The following is a 19,952-nucleotide window of genomic DNA, read 5'->3' on the forward strand; positions in this document are numbered from 1 at the left end:
AGGCCAGTGGGTGGGGTCCTAGAGACTGATGGCATCTGAGTTCAGGGACAAGGGATGGAGAGCAGATGACCACTCCAACAGGTCTTGGCAGAGCATCAGCGAACCATCAGAGGGCTCCCAGGAGGTCCCTGAGGTCAGGGGAAATGGCAGCTCTGTGTACTTTCCTGCTGGTCTGTATTGGAACCACCTGAGACACGAGTGTAAAATACATGTCCCAGCCTCCTGGGTTCTCTCAGGGTGGTGGAGAAAATCCACAGAGCTGCATATCATGTTCGTGGCTACCCAGGGATTTCTGCCATAGAGAGCCCCCCCAGCCATGCCTGGGTACCACTCTCATCTCCATTGCTGGGATAAATACTCTGGCAGAACACAACTTAGGGGAGAAAGGATCTGTGCAGTGGCCTACAGTTCCAGGTTACAGTCCTTCATTTGTGGGAAATGAAGGCAGGAACTCAGAGCAGCTAGTCATAACGCTCAAGGGCGGAGAGAAATGACTGCACAGATTGCTTAGAGTCCTCTGTACACAGGCCAGGGCCCAAAACCCAGGATGGATGCCACTCACTTTCGGGCCGAGTCTTCCAGTGTCAGTTAAAGCAGTCAAGACAATCCCCCATAGATATGCCCTCAGGCCAACCTCATCTAGACCCTGCTTCATTGAGGTTCTTCCCAGGCAGATTCTAGGTCATGTCAGATTACCCATCACAGGTACCATTGGCCTGAAGGGGCAGCTCTTCCAGGGTGCCCCTGGGCTCTGCTCTGCCCATGTCTTGGTCAGCTCTTTGGGTGAGGGATTCAAAGAGGAAGTATATGTATACTGGTGAAGATTGGCATAGAACATGGAATAACAAATGCCATCGAACATAGGACATGTCTGACCCATGAGAGACCCTACCATATACAAGCTGTGTGGCCTGAGACATGTAATTGAACCTTTCTGAGTCATTGTCTCCCTTTGAGTGAGGTAAGCCACACATTAGCACCCCTCGGGAGACTCCTTATAGTAATGTGTGCAAGGGTCTTACATCTAGCCTGGTTTCAAGAGTTACTGGGTGAGGGGTCCTGTTCCTGATTATACCATTTCTCTTATCATTACAAAAGGGGGGTTTGCCATCTGTCTGGAAGTGCCTGTTTGCTGATGGAGCTCATCTGAGGCCTTGGTCCTTTCCTGCTGGGACCCTGGGATTAGGAAACACTGCATCCCCAGGATATGTAGGGGGAAGTGAAGGGCATCCCTTAGCAAGACTATATCCTGGTGGGGTCATGGCTGCTGGGGAGTACAGCGGGGCTTTGGACGAGAAGCCAGGGAGCAGTCAGACCAACCCAGACAGCCCTTCTCGGCTCTCACTCTGACCCTTCCTCTGCAGTGGGGCTGACTTGCTTGCTGTCAACTCTGATGGAAACATGCCATATGACCTCTGCGAAGATGAACCCACCCTGGATGTCATCGAGACCTGCATGGCGTACCAAGGCAAGGGGGAACAGTATGTTACACCGTGGTCCTGCAGTGAGCATGGTTCCAGTGGATGGAGCAGTGCATTAGCTGGCCCTGTACCTGCCAGCCTCGTGCTCAGCTCCCAATAACTGGGACAGGTCCTTGTTATTATTGTCATCTGTATGGTTAAAAGACAGGGACATGAAAGGGCCTTGGAACACACGCCGCGCAGAGGGAGATATTGTTCTCCCTGTCACCCACACACGCGGGCGGCCTCAGCTGGCCTCCTCTCCTGTTTGTCAGCTGTGACAATCGATTCAGTCAATACTCACCATAAAGATGTGTCCCCATTTGGGAACATGGGGAGAAGTCAAGAACATTTGGGGGGTGCTACTCAGTGCCAGGCACCAAGCTGACTGCCAGGGGCCCAGATAAACAAGATGTGGGCTGTTCTTGGCTCACAGTGAGCTTGAGAGGGAAGTGCATGAAGCAGTGATACCTGCCAGTCCCAGCGCTCTGCGTTCGTGCCTGCGAAGTACCCTCTCATAGAAAAGATCCAGACCTGTCGCTGTGGCCCGAGGTCCTGCCTGGTCCTCTTCTCGCCATTCTCCCCAGATCTCCATGGTTACTATTGACTTGGCTCCTTTACTCGCTGGCCCTGCATCCCCCCATTTATTTCCTGTAGAAAGTTTTAAAATAACTTTTGTGCCAACCTGGTGAAACTGGACTCCGCAATGGAGCTACATAGCCGTTGGAGTCTAAAGGAAGTCGACCCGGGCCATCTTTCAATATAGCTACCAAAATATTTTTAAATGTGCTATATGGAAGCCATTGATTCTTTCAAGGGTTGGATGATGTGGTATGAAATGACTCTGAGTTTCTGCTGGCCATAGGCTCACGGGCACTGCTAATTGTTCTGATGGTAGGAAATACTAACTTATGTAAAGGTTAGTCAAATAGGCATGTAACTTTAAAAAACCCCTTCAGATTTACAGATTGCCCCAAATTCTACCCAAGGTAACTTGATCCCATGGTTTATTTTTGTTGTTGTTGTTGTTGTTTTTAATGGGCCATTGTGATCTCTCCTTAATGTAGTAGCCAACAGTAACAGGCACACTTTTGTTAGCTAGAGATTTGGGCTATAACACATCTCTCTGGGGTTGGAATGGCTCATGCCTAACATATAGGAGGCCAAGGCAAGAGAATTGTCACTAGTGTGGGGCTAGCCTAGGCTACAAAGTAAGACCCCCGTCTCAGAAAACGAAAAGCAAAAGGTTTTCTGGGTCCTTCTAGCTCTTCTCTAAGTCTGTATTTGAAATTAATATCTTCACTGATTTAGTCATTCTTACAAAAAGGACATATTATCTATTATGTATGGTGCTGAAAACACTGTATCTATGAGAGAAAGGAAAGCAACAGACCCTTGTCAAAAAGGGTGGCCAGAGGGTACCTGCTGGGGAGACATAGGTCAGCACCTAAATGAGGCAGAGCTGCAGTTGGGGCAACTGGAGGTGAGCAGGCGGGTGCTCCCACTTAGCAGGTAGAGCAATGGGCATGATGTGAGTGATGTTAATAAGAGGCCTACTAGGTGCCAGGAAGGAATGGGCCTTGCCCTGTAAGTTAGCCCACAGTGTTTGTGTTCAACAGACCTGGGTGACTGGCAGACTCTGGGGAGCAGGAGCTGTACCCTCCCTCTGTTCTCTTTCCTCTCTGCTTGAGACCCAGGTGTGACACTGTTGAGTAACCTCTCACCTCCGTGCAGGCATCACGCAGGAGAAAATCAATGAGATGCGAGCAGCCCCTGAGCAGAAGATGATTTCAGACATCCACTGCATGATAGCAGCGGGCCAGGATCTCGACTGGATAGATGGCCAGGGTGCCACACTGGTGAGGAGACCGGCCAGGCTGTGTGGGTTGGGGGCAAGTACCAGAACCGAGACCAGCGAGGGCTGAATTGGTCTGGTTCTTGGTAAGGTGAAATCCTATACACTTGAGACTTTGGGCCTCCTCCAGACCCCCCTGTTGCTCCTGGAATATAGAAGATTAAGGCTCAGGGTTCAACCATTCTCACCTGGGGCAGGGTATCAGGAGCTCTGATGTCCACCTGCATTGTCTCCATGGCAATGCCTACACTCTCCTCATTTGCCATTTGCCCACTCACTGACACAGTTTTGCTTTGTATCATCCATCCTGTGCCTCCTGTGCCCTCGAGAACCACAGCCTTTCTCATTCACCTTCCCCTAAGGTCACTGTAACAGATTCTACCCATCACCCCATCACTCCATCCATCTGTCCATTTATCCATCTGCCCATTTATCTATCCATCAGTCAGTCCATCCAGTCACCATATGTTAGAAGAACCTTGTCTGTGCCACAGGCTTTACTAATCCCCGGAGAGAGAAGATGACAGAGCCAGCTAGTTAGCTCCTCCGATCCTTACAAACCAGCTCTTACTGCCAGCAGCTTGAGGAAACCCTGTCCTTGCCTCCTGGCCCTCAACAGTGCAAGCTCGGTATTGGGAAGGGTCTGCCTCTGCAGTCTCTAAGTGGAAAACTGAAACAGGGCCACGGAGATCCCCACTTCAAGGTCTGGTCACTGACCTAGGCTTGGGCAAGTCATGGGCATCAGGGAGCCCAGGGGCTCCAGTTCAGCAGACAGGGCTGGGCACTATTCAGCTAACCTCACTGCACCCAGAGCTGACTTGGAGCCTCATATTAGTTGATTGGGCTTCTCTCACTTTGCCCTGAGCTCTAACCTCTGCTTCCTGTCTACTGCTGTTAGAAAAGTCCCTGCTCAGATCTCCTACTGAGCTCAGCACTGAAGAATGGGGTCAGACAATGATAGTAAAGGCTGCTGTCTTTACAGTGACCCCAGCCACTGACCCAGACATGAACTAAAGCTTTCTAGTAAACTGGAGTGTAAAAGTATCTTTTATTCGCTTGAAGTAATTGTCGTCTCTGAGGCTTACTGTGGTCTGTTAACCCAGGCCTAGTCCTGGAAGCTTCTAGCCTCCGTGCAATCTTATCTAGGCCTAGAATGTCTGCAGCCTGAGGCTTGCTGCTGAATAAGCTCACCCCTTCCTAGTTGATACTGGAGTTTGGATGGCTGGTTCAACTCGGCTGTTCTAGCTCAAACTCCTCTCCAAGCTGACTGATTCAATCTGGCTTCTCTCTCAGCCTCTGACTTCTTCTTCTTCTTCTTATTATTATTATTATTATTACTATTATTATTATTATTACATCTAAGTATACTTTAGCTGTCTTCAGACGCACCAGAAGAGGGCATCAGATCTCATTACGGGTGGTTGTGAGCCTCCATGAGATTGCTGGGATTTGAACTCAGGACCTTCCGAAGAGCAGTCAGTGCTCTTAACCACTGAACCATCTCTCTAGCCCCCAGCCTCTGACTTTTTGTTCTGCTTGGCCTCAAACCAACTCTGGTAATCTGTTCTAATCTTCTGGCTCCTTCTCTGGCTTGTTCTGTTTTCACCTGTGTCTAGCTTGTTCTCTCTGCACAACCTGCCTCTGTACAACCTTCCTCACTGCACGGCTCTCTTACGTAGCTTCCCTTTCCTCTCTGTTCTTGTGATAGCTGGGCGTATTCTATTCTGTCAGATCTTTCTCTGACTCATCACTTTGTCTTCTCTCAACTAGACATCACTTTCAAACACGGGTGCTTCCTTCTACCTCCAATGTTTGGGATTGAATATGTGTACTAAGTGCTGAAACACACCACAACTGGAAACAGGTTTTTGCAGAAAATAGTACAATTTCAGAGTTCACTGTGTGATCAAATATCCTGCAACACTGGAGGTAATAGTGTCTTCCTCACGGGACAGCTGGGAGGACTGAATGACGTTCAGCAGTTCTTGAGCACAGTTTGAAAGCTCAGTCTATACTGATAACAATTTCTCCCTATCTCTGTCTCTGTATTGCTTTGTATTTGTTAAGCAAGTGCTATATACTTGCGAACTATACCCCCAGCCCTTATTTATTTATTTTTGAGATGAGGTCTTGCTATATAGTCCAATCTGACATTGAACCCATGATCCTTTTGCCTCTGCCTTCCAAGTGATGGGACCCCAGGCAAGACTCACCATGCTGGCTCCAGCAACCCTCCTCCTCATTAGCAGTGTCCCTAGATGAATCATACTTTTTATTTCCCGGCTAAGTCCCTGCTGTTGGCCCCGTGCTTTGAGGTATCTGGCTGGCCGGCAGATTCCATTCTCCACAACTGGCAAGCACCAGACATATAAATTAGACATCGTACCATAGATTTACTCTGAAAATTGAAAAGGGAAAGCCCGCCCTTATCAGGACCTCAGAGCAACCTCTCCACGGAGGAAACACGTGACCATCAGGACCATATCCTAACCTGTGCTGTGACTTAGGTTTCCCAGTGACTTCCGTCACTGACCCTTCCCCTCCTCTGGATCATTCCCAGTCTTCAGTTGGCCTCTCTAGACTGTCACTTCCGTCCGTCTCTGTGGCTGAACAGTGGCTTCTCTTCGTCCCACCTCCTTCTCCCTCCTTCCCTCATCCTCAGGACAGACCCTGCTGCCATGCTCACCACCCAGTGCTAAGCACTTTCCTTTCTGAGGGATCAAACAAGCAGGACAACTGAGGTCTGCTGGTGGCAGCCATGGCAGGCAGCCTCCAATGGTGGTTAAGGCCTCAGCCTCAGTTGGTGGCTCACGCCCATAATCCCAGTACTTGTAAAAGCTGAGGCTGAAGAACTGTTGCAAGATGAGGGAGACTATGTTGGGCTACAGAATAAGACCTTTGCTTTGCTCATTAGCTAAACGAATGAATGAATGAATGAATGAATGAATGAATGAATGAATGAACAAACGAACGAACAAACTAGCTGGAACCTCAGCATAGGCAGTGTGAGTCTTCTCATTACAGGTATCAATTACCTATTGCTATATGACAATCGATCCTACAGGGTAGATTCTTTATAGTAAACATGTAGCAGTAAATATTTAAAGTCCACTCGCAGCTCCCAGCAGGTGCATGCACAGAACTGCACATGCCCAAGAATTCTGGATTTGCAAATAAAAAACAAGCACTTGCAACCTTTATATTTAATATACCTTGACTAGCTCAGTGGTTGGGCACTTCCAAAGCTCCCCAGGCTAGCACACACTCCCCTCAGTTATTCCCGAGTTAACATTTTCTAAATCTCTATTTTATCTTTTCTGCCCTGTTTCCTTCTGGGCAGCCCTCCCATGGGGCCACTTTCCCTTTGCACCTACATTTCAGCCATTTCACTCTTTTGCTCCTTCACAGCATGATCTATCCTTGACCCCTCTCACGGCAGACTCTTCTTCTCCCTCTCCTGTTTCTTGTCCAAGTATCCTAAAAGTCCTGCCTCTGTCCCCTGCCCAGCCATTGGCCACTGGCTCTTTATTGACCAGTCAGAAAACCAACTATTGGCAGGGACCCACAGAGGATGTATGGATTCCCATGTAAGCACAAATCTAATTTCCAATATAAACACAATGTTTCTGTGCCACGGGGGATTAAGAACGGCTCAGCCGGGTGACTCCGACCTGGCATTTCCCATGGGGTTGACCAGAGCGGAAGTCACATTTGAGGTTGGTCTCCTTCATGGTGGTTCCCACGCACAGCTGACATTAGTGTTGGCAGCTGGCAGAAGTCCTCAGTTTCTTGCTGCCTTACATCTTCTCCTTAGTGCCACCTGAGGTGGCTGCCTCCTTCATGCCCCAGCCTCAGAAACCATATACTGTCACCACTTTGTAATATCCTCTTGCTTAGAAGTGACTCAATCCAGTGTATGTTCAAAGGCAGAGCAACCTGATCCCACATTTAAAAGAAAGATATGTCAAAGAATAGGTAGGTAAATTTTCAAATGACCATTTTGGACCCCTGGGATGCCTTATTCAGTGCTAGGTGAAGAGCCTGTCTCGCCTCACCCTTCTACTTCTTTATTTCATACACAGCAATCCCCTGCAACCTTCCTGGCTGGTGTTTCTACCTCATTTTGTCCCGATCTTTGGTCCCAAGGATGCTCTGAGGCTTGGGGTGAGAAAGGACACTCTGCCTCTAATTGTGGAGCCAGCTATCTTAGGAGTGCTGACTTCTTTCCTCTCTTCCAGCTACACATAGCTGGAGCCAATGGATACCTGCGGGCAGCCGAGCTCCTCCTGGACCACGGAGTGCGTGTGGATGTGAAGGACTGGGATGGCTGGGAACCTCTGCACGCAGCAGCCTTCTGGGGACAGGTACTTCCCACCCACTGTAGAGTAGTCAGGCACAAGGTAAAACTGCCGATACCAAGTCCTTAGGGCTGGTAGGTGGTGCAGGAGAGCTAGGACCCACTAAGCCACTGGCTACAATAAATGTGGGAGATGAGAAGGCTGGGGTGAGTTGCAGACACAATGGCCAATTGCATCCTAACAGGATGAGAATCAGATTTGTCCAGTAGAAACCCCCCCCCATGCCTGCTTTGCATGGTTTCTCTAGAGTGTTTCCCAGATGTGATATCAGCCTGAGCAGCCATTCATACACACCCTACAGCTGTGGAATTGCAACTGACTCCTCCTGTTGCTTCTCCTCCTTGTAGTAAAACCCATAGATGCTGGGAGGAGGTGCCAAGCCCATCACTTCTGACAGGGCTCTCTCATGGCTCCAGGGCCCAGGGCCTCCCCTGGGAATCACCTTTCCTCCATCATTCTTTGGGTCACATTCTAAGAGGTCTTGGGTACTCTCTCCAACTCTTAGGCTTCCTGATTCCTGGGTATGGGGGACATGAACTTTTTCCTGTGTTACAGATGCCAATGGCAGAGCTGTTGGTGTCCCATGGAGCTAGTCTCAGTGCCAGGACATCCATGGATGAGATGCCAATAGGTAAGACAGCTTAATACTTAGTACATACATACTCACCAGTTCTTTTTGATAGTGAGTGGACATTGGTTGAACATGTGGCTGCATAGATAGGTAGGTAGGTAGACACATACATACATGCATACATACATACATACATATATACATACATAGATGGAGGCATAGTTTAGACAGGAAATATGATGTGGGATATATTGATGGATGGATGATGGATGTGTAGGTGGATGGATACATAAGTAGACAGGCAGACTGGGAATGAGCCTATGGATGGATGACCAGGTTAGCCAGTAGATGGATAGAGGGGTTCGGTGGATTGACTGGTGAACCTCACCACTCAATGGGGATTTCTCAGCATTGCTTCATTTCCTGCCTGAGGGATCTGCTTGTTTCTCTCAATACTCAGATCAGGGAGACTTTCTGACTCTCCCAGAGATTATCCAGGGTATGCATCCTCGTTAGCTTTCACGTGGCTGTGATAAACACTAACCAAAATCAACTTGAGAAAGAAAGGGTTCATTTGGCTTACACATCCTTATCACAGTTCATCACTGAGGAAACTCAAGGCAGGACTGATGCAGAGGCCATGGGAGGAGTCTGCTCGCCAACTTGCTCCTATGGCTTGTCCCCTCCTCCCCCCAGACCCCTTCCCTGCTTTGTTATACAACCCAGGCCCAATTCTCCAAGGGTAGCATGGCTCACAGCAGATGGCCCCTCCCAGATCAATCCTTAACCAAGAAAATGCCCCCATAGACTTGCTCAGAGGGCACTCTACTAGAGACAGTTCCTCAATTGAGATTCCCTCTTCCCAGATATGCCCAGGTTTATGTCAAGTTGACAAAACCTACCAGCTGAGCCCCTCAGTCTTAGCCGGATACTTCAGGTGTTGGGAGCCCAAGTCTCCCATTCTCCCATCCCTCAAAGGTGATCAGCAGGGGTTGTGCTCCAGAATGTTCTCAGAGCTTCTGGTGGGTTTGCATGGGTGGCCTGTGTGGTCCAGAGCCCCTACCCTGCCTTCTGCCACCGATTCCTGTACTCCCCCAGACCTGTGTGAGGAGGAGGAATTCAAGGTCCTGCTGTTGGAGCTGAAACACAAGCATGATGTGATCATGAAGTCGCAGCTGAGGCACAAGTCATCCCTGAGCCGGAGGACATCCAGCGCAGGCAGCCGTGGGTGAGTGAATGGTGCAGGGCCTCCCCTGCACATGCCTGCCCATGACTCCTGAGCACAGCTTCCTAGCACCTCCTCTGTCCTCCTCAGGAAGGTGGTGCGTCGAGCCAGCCTGTCAGACAGAACCAACCTATACCGGAAAGAATATGAGGGTGAGGCCATCTTGTGGCAGCAGCGGAGTGCAGCTGAGGACCAGCGGACTTCCACCTACAATGGAGACATCAGGGAGACCAGGACAGACCAGGAGAACAAGGACCCGGTGAGAGACCTCCTGCCCTGCCTCAATGTTGGCCACTGCCTTGGGAAGAGAACAGGGCCCAGCTTGGTCCTACCTCCTCATCTGGGGAGCATCAGAAAGAAAATAGCTGGGCACTGCCCTTAAGCAGCTGGTTCCTGTCGGATGGAGGTGGATAATGTTAAGAAAGTGACCCGTGGGTACATTAGTTAGAACTGACACCTTTTTCACACGCGATGGCCTCATAAGTGGTCATCTCTGTCATAAGTGGCAGAGACAGAGGGACTGTCCTTGGCCTGCTTGTTCCCAAATAGATCTGATTTTGAGTTCTCCAGAAGAGAGGCTTGACAGATTAGTTCCCCTAGAAGCTAAGGACCGAAACCTTCTTTTCTGGGATGTAACATTTGAGAATGGTATTTCTCAAGATGCCATCTGACTGAAGGAGGTGTTCTGGAAAAATGTAGCAGGACTATGGGACAGTCTCTGAGAAGCTGCTCCAGCAGCAGCCAGGGGCCCTGGGTTCTGGGAGCTTTCGGGAGATGGTGTGACCTTCTGAGGAAGATCAAGCTGGGGGCTTAACATGGTGGACACTCATGGGTCTGAAGTCTAGAAGTCTGAAGGTGCAGGCAGGGTTGGTTCCTTTGGGTGCTTCTCAATGGGAAGTCTGTGCTGACACCCTCTTCCAGCTTCTGGTGGCTTGGGTGTCCCTTCACCTCTGTTGTGGCTTTAGTTTCTGTCTCTGTCTTCACAAGCCTTCATCTGTGTGTATACATGATCATGCAAATTGTTTTCTTTTCATTTAAGGAGTATTTGTGTGTGGTGTATTTGCAGGTGTGTGCTCATCCCTGTGGGGCCACAGGTCTGGTATACCCTAAGTCACTCTCCCCCATTTCTTTTGAGACTGGGTCTCTCACTGAACTTGTTGCCCACTGATTAGCTACTGATTGTCTGCCAGTGAGCTCCAGAGGCCCACCTGTCTCTGCCCACTCTGTGTTGCACTTGCAGGTGCAAATGGCCACACCCAGCTTTTTTGGTAGAAGCTGGGAGTCCAAACTCAGGTCTTTTTTTTTTTTTTTTTGTCTTTGAGACAGGGTTTCTCTGTATAGTCCTCACTGTCCTAGAACTCACTCTGTAGACCAGGCTGGCCTTGAACTCAGAAATCTGCCTGCCTTTGCCTCCCAAGTGCTGGGATTAAAGGCGTGCACCACCCTGCCCAGCTCAAACTCAGGTCTTAACTCTTATGTGTCAGGCCTTTACCAACCAAGTCATCTTTCTGGCCTCTCTGTTTTCTTATAAGGGCCCCACTCATCAGATCAGGCTCCATCCTAATCTAATATAATCTCATAATTTTTTTTGAGCCAGATCATTGTCCACTGCTTGCATATGAAGCACTCGCCAGTGACATCCTTGCACTGGTTCTATTTCTTAGTCTCTAACCACAACATAACTACATAGCTACAGCCAGCCACTTTATAGGGCTTCCTATCTGGATCAGTTTTGCACAGGCTTGCCCATCCCCCTAGTTTCTTCTTGTCATCAGCCTTAATTAGGTTGATTCAGTGCTCAGTACCAGTCCCTCCATGTGCTTTCATGTGTAAGCTCATCCCAGTCCACAGGGATGGACTGGGAGCTTGCCCAAGGCTTTAGCAGCTTCTTGAATTCCATGGGTTGAGCCACTGTGGTCCAGAGGGGTCTTCAACACCCCTGTTACACCCCCAGCCAGGAACTTCTTCCCTGGCCGTGGTGATGGATTAGGGAGAGGCTGAGTCTTGAACCCACAAAGCATCAGCTTCCCCAACAGCAACAGGGCAAAAGCCCTTATCCTAATTTAGTGACTGTTGCAAAGAAAATGACTGGACTCAGACATCAAATGTGTACTTTTTTTCTCTCTCAATAACAGACCTCGAGATTTGAAGCAGTTTTATGTTTATGGGAAAATAAGTGGAGAGCTTTGGTAGATGTAAAGTGTTTGCCGTGCAAACACGAGGACATGACTGTAGATCCCAACACACACATTGGGAAAAAAAAAGCCAACCAGCTGTGATGGTGCATGCCTTGGATCCCAGCACTCAGTAGTTATAGGCAGGGTGATCTCTGTGAGTTCAAGGCCAGCCTGGTCTATATAGTGAGTCACAGGAGAGCCAGAGCTTTGTGGTGAGACTCTGTCTCAAAAAAAGGAAAAAAAAAAAGTCAGATTCAATGATATACACATCTATAGTCCTAGTGCCTGGGAGGTGGAGACAGGAGAGGTCCTAGGGCTTTCTGGTCAGTCAGTATAGCTGAACTGGTGAGCTTCAGGTTCAGGGAGAGACCTCTGGTTTTAATACACACACACACACACACACACACACACACACACACACACACACACACACAGGGTGTGGGAGGGAGACAGACAGACAGACCTCTGGTCTTAATACACACACATACACATACACACACACATATGCATATACACCTACACACACCAAGAACAAACACACACACTTACATAATTAACTAGGTGGGAAATTGCCCTCAGGTTCTCTTTCCTAACCACTTGAACTTCTGGGCTGCATGTGCTGTTGCTGGTGAGCTGGACTGATGGACACATCACAAGAGACCACCCTGTGTCGGAGCATCTGTGGACTCCATTGTTCTAGTATCACGCAAGGGGCTTTCACTGTCCCAGATGATCCCCACCGTCCTACCTGAGCCCATTGGTGACAGCAAAATGCAGCACGCGAATGGAAGATGGCAACAAAATAGAATCTGAGGGCAACTTTCTGTGTGTGTGTGTGTGTGTGTGTGCTGTTGTTGTTGTTAATAATCTTGTGCTTCCAGAGTTTTCCTTTGTCAGAAGCTCATGGGGTTGAAATTGTCTAATCTGTAGCCTTTTAAAGTGGCATTACCTACAGTTAGCTGTTCAGTATTGATGGGGGCTTGGTTTGGGGACCTAGCTTTCCTCAGACATCGAAGCCTGCAGATGCTCAAGTTCCTGTGTAAAATGGAGCAGTGCCTATGTCTAATCTACACACCCTCCTATTGCTTTTAACAGATGACTCCTAATACCCACTGCCATAGAAAGGCTGAGAAGGAAGAAAAGTACTCACAGAAACAGTTTTGTGTTTCTCTGTGTGTGAGATACTCTGTCTCTGTCTGTCTGTCTGTCTGTCTGTCTGTCTCCCTTTTCCTCTCCTTTCCCTGCCCCCCCCCGTGTGTGTGTGTGCGTGTGTGTGTGTGTGTGTGTGTGTGTGTGTGTGTGTGTGAAGACATGGCTTTGCTCTGTAACACAAGCCTTGATCCCATAATCCTCCTGCCTTAGCCTTCTAAGTCGTGGGATTACAGGTCCGTGCCTCTATGCCTGAGCTATCTCTACAGCCCTTGAAACTGATTCTTTTCTATTTAGGAACTTATTCTCTTTCTTGTTATATTTGTTGTCAACAATTTTCCAGGTTTTTAAAAGTTATGTGTCTCACGACTTTGTTTATGGTGACTTTGCAATGGGCTCCATCTTTACTGATACCAGCCGTTTCTACATTTTTGTTTATAGTTTCTGGACATTAGCTCTCTTTCAAGCTCTTATTATCCAAAGACTGTTGAAGTGTATCGGATCCCTAGATGTGAGACTCTATTATGTGAAGTGGAGATGTTCTGGAAATAGAGGGGGAGGAGCTACAATTGACTGGAGGCTGGGCTAACTAAAACTGACTTACACACACACACACACACACACACACACACACACACACACACACACACGGGGAATTTATTGGCTCACCTAACTGAAAAGGTCTAGCCCCAACAGGAACTAGATGTTCAGAATACTCTATGAGGTCAGACTCCCTGTGTCCAGCCTTCCTTGATGTCAGCTTCTCTTACGAGCAGAGAAAGCACCTTCGACCCTGTGTTTCCTCAGGGCATAGCTTACGACATCTTTACCATTTGCAGTTCTTTCAGAAACATCTTCCCAGTTGTTCTAGCTGAAGTTTCAAAGTTGAGTTCCGCTGATTCCATTTCTGTCAACTCATTCCAAGATGCTGGCAATAAAATATGCTCATTAGCCAAGCCTGGAGTCACACTTCAGCCCTGGGAGTGGGATAGGCATTGGTCTGCCCTACTATAATGCAGAGCCCGATGCCCCAGAGCTACATGGGGGTAGAGAAACAGATGAGATTGGGTGTCCCTCAGCAGAGGTGCAGGTAGCTGGTGGGTACAGACCCTCTAGCTGAATGATGATACTGATGCTGTCCTCCTGTCCCCCAGAACCCCAGGCTGGAGAAGCCCGTGCTGCTCTCCGAATTCTCTACCAAGATCTCACGGGGAGAACTGGATGGGCCTGTGGAGAATGGCCTCCGGGCTCCTGTCAGCACTTACCAGTATGCGCTGGCCAATGGGGACATATGGAAGATGCACGAGATGCCTGACTACAGCATGGCCTACGGCAACCCCGGCGTGGCTGATGTCCCCCCACCCTGGAGCGGCTTCAAAGAGCAGAGCCCCCAAACGCTCCTGGAGCTGAAGAGGCAGAGGGCCGCAGCCAAGCTGCTTAGCCACCCATTCTTAAGCACCCACCTGGGCAGCAGCGTGGCCAGGTCGGGGGAGAGCAGCAGCGAAGGCAAGGCCCCCTTGATTGGAGGCAGAACTTCCCCCTACAGCAGCAACGGGACCTCGGTGTATTATACGGTCACCAGCGGAGATCCCCCGCTCTTGAAGTTCAAGGCCCCCATGGAGGAGATGGAGGAGAAAGTTCACGGCTGCTGCCGGATCTCCTAGTGTCTGTGAACTGGAGGAGAGAGCTGCCTTGGAGAGGGGCCCCTGGAATCCAAAGCCAGTCCAACAGCCCTGACTGGGGAGGTGTCAGGGCAGCCGGGGAGAGGTGGGATCTGCTTTCTAGAGGAATGCTGACCTTACCTCATGCCCAGCTGCCCATAGCATCTCCACTCCCTCTGTGCTGCCTCCTTGCCTCACTCAATGCCTGCATCTGAAGTATAGTGGGCCGACTCACTCTGCAGTCTGATTCAGGAAGGGTGGGCCTGGGGTCTTACTTCTATACTTGGTAAAGGCTTCTTAGGACCAGGAATATCAGCTCCCTACACACGCACGCACACACACACACACACACACACACACACACGCACACAAGCACACACTTAATTTAGTGTGTGAGAATGTTACACCTGAGCTCTTGGGGAACAGATGAGGCTAAGAACTTGTGGTTATCCCCAGAAGAATGAATGAGTTCAAGACAGTCTTGGCACCACTGCCAACTGGCTCCCACTGGGGAGAGGCCTGCTCAGCTGAGACCCACAGCTCTGAAGTCATATCAGGCTGGGTCACTATTACACCTAGCAAAGACAGGAAGTCCTATGGGTTCAGGGAAGCCGGGAATCCATAAGGATCAGGTTAGTGGGTCCAGGCCTGCTCCCCACAGACTTGCTGAGAGCTGTTCTCATAAACATGTCAATAGGAAGGTGGAGAACTGTTCAAAGGTCAAATGGGAAAGCCAGGCCATCCAGACTTCCGTGGGAGCACAGGAGTTGGGTAGGGTGCAGCATATCGGTATTTTCCAAACTGTGTTTGGTAAAAAGCATTCTTTGAGGCTGGGAGGTTACTGAATTTGCCTTCTCCCAAGATAGTGCCACACTTGGATTTTATTGTCTGGTATTTGAGAAATGAATTTCATCAGGAGCTTCTGTGGGACTGGGGGCTCCCAGGGGGAAGGTGAACACGTTGCTGAGAACACTGTGGTTAACATTGACATAACAGCATCCTAGCGGGTCTTTGTGGTTTTCGTGCTGTTTGGGCCAGCCTGTCTCAGCCTGGCCTTCTCAACCTGAGCCATCCCATCGGGCGGTTGAGGCTTGCCCCCCACCCTCCCACCTGACACATTGAGTCCGCAGAGTGAATGCTCAGGCCCACACCCCTTCAAGCTTTGCCTTTTCTGTAATGCTGTGTAAGACATGTTTGCCAAGCGTCACTTGTCGGCTCTTGCCAGGAGGTCTCAAAGCTCCCAGCCTGCTTTTTGTGGCGTGGTAATGCCCAAAGCTGCAAACTGAGGTGCCCATGGCCACTGTCCTGTGCTGTATTCGGGAGAGTGTGGCATGGCTGGAGTTGGCTATCATCCCAGCTGTACAGCTTTGCTGCCCTGTCCTCTTAATGCTGGGGAAGGAAACCCACACCATGTCACCACTACGCTTTCCCACAAACCCATTGAAATTGTGCCCCGATTCTCGAGTGCGACACACTGGCTCTGCCAAAACCTTCTGGTGTAACTAGCAAGCTACGAGTTGGTTCCTTGCTCTGTGCTCTTTTTATTTGTCCTCAAACTACCTCCTTAGAGCCCCAAGAGGGTCCCTACGTCATTCAGATGTATGGGACAGATACCCACTTCTTTATAGCCCACTATGCCATACCCTTAGTAGTTAGGCTTGTCACTTGTTGGTCTCTGTCTCCACGGTGGCCTCAGGACCTCAGTAGACTAGAGATGAATCAGGACCTGACTACATTGGGAAGATGCTTTATTAGAACCAGGAGTGTGGTCCAGAGAGCACCCTGGAGGCTGCTGGATGCACAAGGAGGTGCACAGCACTAGGCATCTCTACCCCAACTCCAGGACAGATGGAATCCGTCCTGGTGGAATAACAGGAGACTAACGGGTCTCAGCTAGGCTCTGCAGCCCATGGCTGAAAGAGGAGATGATCAAAACACACACCTGTGGCTTTAAACGTTTAGCTCTGACAGACACTGAAGTGCCTCTGGAGATGATTTTAGCCACAAGGTGGGCAGTTGCCCAGGCAGCCAGCTGCATCCTCTTAGGAGTCAGCTGCCCAGGGTTTCTGAGCTCTGTGCTCAGGGGCCAGAGAACGAAGGCATTTATTGCCATCTCTGAGCCATTCAGGCCATCTCTCCACACCCAGCACTTCTTTCTGCCTCCTGGACCATTCTGCTCTACCTGCGGGGTGGGAAACTCAGCTGCCGCCTGCATGGGAGTTAGTCCCAGATGGTGTGGACTCACGGGCTTTTGTTAATGTTTTTCCACCTGGGATAAACAAATGTTCCCTGTTCAGGTTCCAAGTCCCCAGGGCACTTTGTGACTCTTTGGAATATTGAGAGCCACAATGAGGAACAGTCTCCAGCGCACGAGCCAGGGTCACCCACCCATTCACTCATGTGATCTATTGAGGTGCTGAGACACACCAGATGTGCTGTTAGTTTCAGCAGATATTGGACTAGCCTGGCAGTGAAGACTTTGATCTCTTGAGGACCATGGGCATCCCCAGACTCATCCATTCTAATCAGAGTGCCTCCATGCCAGACCAGTGCCCCCGTGCTTTGCCGCACCTGCAGTTCTTAAGAGTGTGAATCTCTTTGTCTGGGACACAGCTTTCTGGCCACTCCTAGATAACATTTGCCACTAAGTGAAGAGGCTAGATCTCAGGTACCAGGCAGACACTATACAGGTCCATCTAGAGCCTTCAGAGGTAGCCTTCAGGCTAGCATCCATGGAGAAGAATAGAACAGCAGTCTAAGGTCAGTGCCTGGAAGAACCAGAGGTCTGCAATTTGCTGTCAAATACATCCCTAGCATTTACAGTCCTCTCCTGCTCGTTTTTTGACTCGTGAATCATACAGTCTTCTCCCCTACACCACCAATGGGTGTTGGGAGGGAGAACAACTACTTCTCTTCAAATGAAACATTTCCATGTGTGCCAGCCTCTCTCCCTGGAAGATGTGGATCCAAGGGCTAGGGGAAGCCTGGCAAGGTTGACCAGATGGCTCATGCCTACTGAAGACATCTACTTCCAAACCAGGTGCCCTGCAGTTCCCTGTGAGCTGTGGTTCCTTGCACCCACCTATGCTCCCCAAACTATTAGAAATTGGTAGCTATCACCAGATTGTGAATTTCTGGCCAGTAGCTCAGGGAATTGGAATGAATCCTAAACCCAGGTCTGCTGAAGACTTTGGGGACATAGTTCTTTATCAAATATGCAGTGTTAATGAAGCTTCTCTGTACAATTTGATTAACTTGTAGACATTTGGGAAGCTTGCCAGAGTGTGTCCCTCAGGCAAGTGTAGTGGCACACACCTTTAATCCCAGCACACAAGAGGCAGAGGCATGTGGTTGTATTTCTGAGTTCGAGGCCAGCCTGGTCTACAGAGTGAGTTCTAGGCCAGCCAGGGCTACACGGAGAAACCCTGTCTCCAAAAACCAAATAAAAAAATAAAATCAAATATGGCCTCTGGGTTGGGTTAACCCAGTCTAGCTTTGTAACAATGTGAGACTCTTGGTTCTTAGTGTTCGATACCCTCTGGTCCTGGGCGTTGTCTCGCACCTGTTCTTCCAAAGCAGGATACTGGGATATTTTCCAGAGGGGCCATCCTTATGTGATGTTGGGACACTGTCTGAACTGTCGCTATTGAAGCCTGGTGATATCCCCTTCTTCCCCAGGGCACAGAAAAGCCAAGGGTCATATGTCCAGGGCCAACAGCTCCACTGAAGTGACCCATCACTTTTCTAGAAAGCCCAAGACCTCTCCCTTGTTGACCAGAGGGCCTGCTTCTCATGGGCACTTCAAATGCCACTGTGTGGGGCCTGGCTCTGCATACCCAGGAATAGTCGGCAGACACCCAGTCCTCCGCAATAGTTCACCAGACCAGAAGCCACTGATGTACAGAGAACACTTAAGAAAAAAAAATGTATTTTATGTGAAAAAAAAGTTAAAACTCTGTATACTGTATCAGCAGCTTTGTGTAAAAAATGGCAATCAAAAGAGTCTAATATATTTAAAACTTTTTTTAAAAAATATTCTCATGGATCTTTGATATTGTACTGAAGCAGCTCCATGCCTCCAAGATGGGGTCTGACCATGTCACCAAGGGGCCTGTGCCTCTGGAGTTACTTCCAGCTGCCAAGGCCTGTGACGGAATTCGTTGCTATGGATTTTTAATTAAGATTATTAAATTCCTTTTAATAACACCTGTTGGTCTGACTGTGGTTACTGCTGTGCCCTCGTGTGCATGGGACTGGTTTGAGTTCCACAAGAGATCGTGCCAGGGAGGCTTCCAGACATGGTCGCACCCAGAAGGCTTCCCTAGGAGGTCCCCAAGACAGGGGAGCTTTGGAGATCCATAGGTGGAACTAAAGAGGTTTCTAGATTGGGAGACAGTGGTGAAAACTTAATGAATTTAAGGAAAGATAGGTGATCAGTGTCGGGCTTTATTCTGTCAAATAGTCCCTTTGAAGTCACGTGGTATCCTACAGCAGCAGTTTGATTACAGTTTGGTGACACATTTATGGTATCAGGGTGCTCCCCCCACTCCGTTCCACACTCGGAGCACACTGGCTTGTCCTGGGCCTTCCCATGTTCCTCTCTGGGCTTTTTCATTTAGCTTACAGTGGAGAGCAATGCTCTACGTCATTCAATGGGATCATAGATTATGGTCTCTGATTTTCCTTGCTTTTAACCCAGGAAATAGAGGCAAAGACACTGCGTGGCTGGACAGCCCCAGGCCTGGCCCCTGTCCTTATTACACGCAAGAACTGCTTTGATTTGATAGAGGAAGGTGGCCTTCTGCATCCTGGATGCCAGAGTGGGGACACACGAAGCTCTTGCCTTTGGGCTTGAATGACTTCCCTGAGTAGGCTGGGACCAGGAAAGGAGGGAGAGAGGGAGAGGAGATCCTCACAGCAGTACTGATTTGTTTTAAGTTTACAGAGGTAGAGGCAGGGGATTAGAAAGCCAAGGTTATCCTTGATGTGAGAAAGGGAGAGAGAGAGAGAGAGAGAGAGAGAGAGAGAGAGAGAGAGAGAGCGCTTAAGTGAAGAAGTGGGTACTGCAGTGGATTAGTATATAGATGTACATGTATGTGCATATATATATATATATATATATATATATATATATACACACACACATATATGTTTGCAAGGTCTTCTGTGACTTAGGATTGACTTGAATTTGCTACACAGCAAATTTGCTATATGGCTTGAACTCCAGATTCTCCTAACCTAACCGCCCATGTGCTGGGAGTGTGCCACCACCCCCGGCTCTGCACCACTGGGACAAAAAGAAATTTATTTAATTTTTATTTATTTAATGTGTATGTTTGTGTACCACGTGTGCATACAGTATCAGTGCATACCTGAAAGAGCATCAAATTCCCTAGATTATAGGTGGTTAGGGGCTGCCAGGTCCTCTGGAAGTGCTCTTAACTGATGAACCACCGCTCCAGGCTCTGTCTCTGTCTCTTTGTCTCTCCCCCTCCT

The 19,952-nt window shown here is 49.1% G+C and overlaps 1 protein-coding gene across 3 annotated transcripts in view; it reads left to right on the plus strand.

The window, feature by feature from the left end:
• Ppp1r16b (protein phosphatase 1 regulatory subunit 16B) overlaps positions 1 to 18,662 on the plus strand; it is a 103,533-nt gene extending 84,871 nt beyond the window's left edge. Inside the window, exons 5-11 of one of the 3 annotated variants that reach the window (XM_021194175.1) lie at positions 1,365 to 1,468; positions 3,195 to 3,319; positions 7,554 to 7,679; positions 8,229 to 8,304; positions 9,343 to 9,472; positions 9,560 to 9,728; positions 13,950 to 15,454. In XM_021194175.1, the coding sequence (XP_021049834.1) occupies positions 1,365 to 1,468; positions 3,195 to 3,319; positions 7,554 to 7,679; positions 8,229 to 8,304; positions 9,343 to 9,472; positions 9,560 to 9,728; positions 13,950 to 14,459 (1,240 nt within the window). In that variant the 3' untranslated portion in view covers positions 14,460 to 15,454. Of the gene's footprint in view, positions 1 to 1,364; positions 1,469 to 3,194; positions 3,320 to 7,553; positions 7,680 to 8,228; positions 8,305 to 9,342; positions 9,473 to 9,559; positions 9,729 to 13,949 lie in introns of all 3 variants that reach the window. The other 2 variants (XM_029536158.1, XM_029536157.1) reach the window with 2 other exon arrangements.
• Positions 18,663 to 19,952: the final 1,290 nt, after the last annotated feature.

The sequence above is a fragment of the Mus pahari genome, chromosome 3, assembly GCF_900095145.1.
Source record: "Mus pahari chromosome 3, PAHARI_EIJ_v1.1, whole genome shotgun sequence".
Taxonomy (NCBI): domain Eukaryota; kingdom Metazoa; phylum Chordata; class Mammalia; order Rodentia; family Muridae; genus Mus; species Mus pahari.